We start from the raw sequence: 2,635 nt of genomic DNA, 5'->3' as shown, positions 1-2,635 counted from the left end.
TCACATTATATATACCAATTACATTTCAATCCCTCTGCTGGTACTAGATTTGGCATGCAGGCGGACGGCGTCCGCGAGCCCGCACGCATCCATGAGATGGAAATTAAGCCTAGCACGCTTATTAATCCATCTGCCTGCATCCCTAGTACTCCGTACTAGAATCGGAGGAGGAGGAGACCCTATGAACCTCAGACTCCAGTACTTGTAGAAGAAGGTGGTACCACATTGGACAAAACATATAACAAGACCGAGACGGACATGGCTACAGGTATGGCGCAGCCCTAATAAATCATGGCAACCTGTCGACCGCGCCACGACGTAGACGACATTACTACGATATATACGGATCCAAGAGGCATCCCGGCGAGCGGCGCACCGAAAAGATCCACCGTACCAATTCTAACTTGGACAACATGAGCGCCTTGATCAGGAATCTCCGCCCCGCGCTGTCCGGGCTACTGCGGTCCAAGCCCGCTATCCGAACGCCTCTTCCACTGCCGTCGTCGACCGCCCCGCGCCCGCGCTGCTACCACGCGCCGTCGACGCGGCGATCTCACGAGGCCCTGCGATCGCCGCCCGGCCTTGGCCGCCTCTTCCAACGTGATTCTCTCGTGCGTCAACCACCGCCGTTGACGTCGCTGCATGCGCCAGCGGTCCCACTCCCACGCCCACGGCACTACTCCTCCAGCCGGCCGAGAAGTTCCAGCGACGTGAAATCCCGGACAGTCTTCGCTGGGGTCGTCATCGTCGGCGGCGTCGCGGTCACCATCTGCTACGGCACCTTCGAGACCGTGCCCTACACCAACCGCAGCCACTTTGTCGTCCTCACGCACAACGGAGAGCTCAAGCTCGGCGACTGGCACTTTAACAGTGAGAAGAAGAAGCTGGGCAACAAGGTCCTCCCTCCGACCCACCCTGCTTTCGTCCGTGTCAGCGGCATCGCCACGGAGATCATCCGCGCCGCCGGACGCAGCCTCGCCGTCCACGATGACGATAAGCTCCTTGAAGATAAGCTCCTTGACGGCGAAATATGGGTCGGCGACGCGGCGCCGAGCCCCAAGAAGAAGGCTCGCTGGGGAGCGCCGAGGGAACCGACGACCAAGCACCTCGACGGGTTCAAGTGGGAGGTGATCGTCGTCGACAATAAGCAGGTGAACGCCATGTGCGCGCCCGGTGGCAAGATCATAGTCTACACCGGGCTGCTCGACAAGTTCAGCACCGACGCTGAGATCGCCACGGTGCTAGGGCACGAGGTACGTACGTTAGCTTGCAAAAACGTCTTTATATTTTCAGATTGAGGGAGTACCTCACATTGGGTGGTCGTTTGTATCGCCTCGTATCGGCCGGCGGATTCTCTTGTAACTTGGTTGACTGTTGCGTATTGTGTAATTTTGTCTGTAGGTTGCGCACGCCATTGCAAGGCACACCGCAGAGGGGCTCACCAAGCACATGTGGATTCTCATGCTCACGGTTTTCCTGGGCATTTTTATCGATGAGCCAAAGATGATTGATAAGCTCGCCAAATACCTCCTCAGCCTGCCCTTCTCACGAAAGTACGTATGTATCATGTCGCCTGTTGATTTAGGATTATTATTAACTTCCTTTTAAATGTTGTTCTTCATGCATGATCTTGTACAAGCTAGCTAATGTTACCTACATATAAGTGCTATGTAGGATGGAGATAGAGGCGGATCACATTGGAATCCTGCTGCTCGCTGCCGCTGGTTTCGATCCACGCATAGCCCCTAAGGTCCACGAGAAGTTCGGAGAGCTCGGTGGGAATTCATCATCGTTCAAGGAATACATGTCTACTCATCCTTGCAGCAAGAAAAGAACGCAGCTTTTACTGGATTCCAAGATCATGGATAAGGCCATGGCGTTATATACAGAAGCAAGAGCGAGAAAAGAAGAAATTGATCAATGATTCTTCATCTTGTATCAAAGACACAGTCTTGACATTTGCTTCCATACACAGCCACCCTTAAAAACTTGTAAAGGGTGATGTTTTTCTGTCCAAACACTTGTTATCTTAAAATAATTGAGATTATATGAGCGTTAAGCCTTATCCCTACACAGTGATAACCGTATAGGCACATATATACATGGTCTGGATATATCGAATGTAATTTTGCACAACCTCTGTGTTGTACCACAACTCGCATTCTCTGCCGCCGCCATATCCTACTCCTACATCGCCTTCTATCTCCAAATGCGCTACTTGGAAAGATACAAAAAACATCAGAGATAAGCACAATACCAGCTGAGCTTCCTCAACTAGGCTAGTAAGGTTGTGTATAATCATACATGAATCCGGCCATAATGGATATCGTAAACAACGGTGAAGGAGATGAGGAAGCAAAAAAAAAATTTGCGGGGGGAAGAAGAAGCACAATTGTGTAGCCACGACCACTTCCTCAGTATAAAGACTTCGAGAGACGCAAAAGGACTTAATCAAGGGCGATTGTGTGGTGTTCCAGTGCAACATTGGTGGTTTCTTAGAGCTAAAGACATCATGCCACGCTCATGAGCATAGCTATGACGATGGCGGCAGGATCATAACGACGAGTACGAGTTGAAGCCAACCTCCAATCACCATTCCATTGTTCTTGCCATCAGTGTCGGCGTCTAGAAAGGA

General features: G+C 51.4%; 1 protein-coding gene across 1 annotated transcript; it reads left to right on the top strand.

Annotated features, from left to right (window-relative positions):
* Positions 1–1,160: 1,160 nt before the first annotated feature.
* On the top strand, positions 1,161–1,749 carry LOC119318775 (mitochondrial metalloendopeptidase OMA1-like). Its single transcript, XM_037593364.1, has 3 exons — positions 1,161–1,253; positions 1,402–1,557; positions 1,675–1,749. Exons 1-3 carry the CDS (start codon positions 1,161–1,163, stop codon positions 1,747–1,749), a joined length of 324 nt encoding a protein of 107 aa, XP_037449261.1.
* The last annotated feature ends 886 nt before the right edge of the window (positions 1,750–2,635 follow it).

This window comes from Triticum dicoccoides, chromosome 6A (assembly GCF_002162155.2).
Source record: "Triticum dicoccoides isolate Atlit2015 ecotype Zavitan chromosome 6A, WEW_v2.0, whole genome shotgun sequence".
Classification (NCBI taxonomy): domain Eukaryota; kingdom Viridiplantae; phylum Streptophyta; class Magnoliopsida; order Poales; family Poaceae; genus Triticum; species Triticum dicoccoides.
The sequence above is the reverse complement of the archived record's forward strand: the minus strand, read 5'-3'. Positions and strand labels throughout refer to the sequence as shown.

Excerpts from the sequence above, each read along its gene's own strand:
- LOC119318775 (XM_037593364.1), top strand. The coding sequence starts at position 1,161 with ATGTGCGCGCCCGGTGGCAAGATCATAGTCTACACCGGGCTGCTCGAC. Across the intron at positions 1,254-1,401 it reads CCACGGTGCTAGGGCACGAG|GTTGCGCACGCCATTGCAAG; the intron begins GTACGTACGTTA and ends TTTTGTCTGTAG. Across the intron at positions 1,558-1,674 it reads TGCCCTTCTCACGAAAGTAC|GATGGAGATAGAGGCGGATC; the intron begins GTATGTATCATG and ends AGTGCTATGTAG.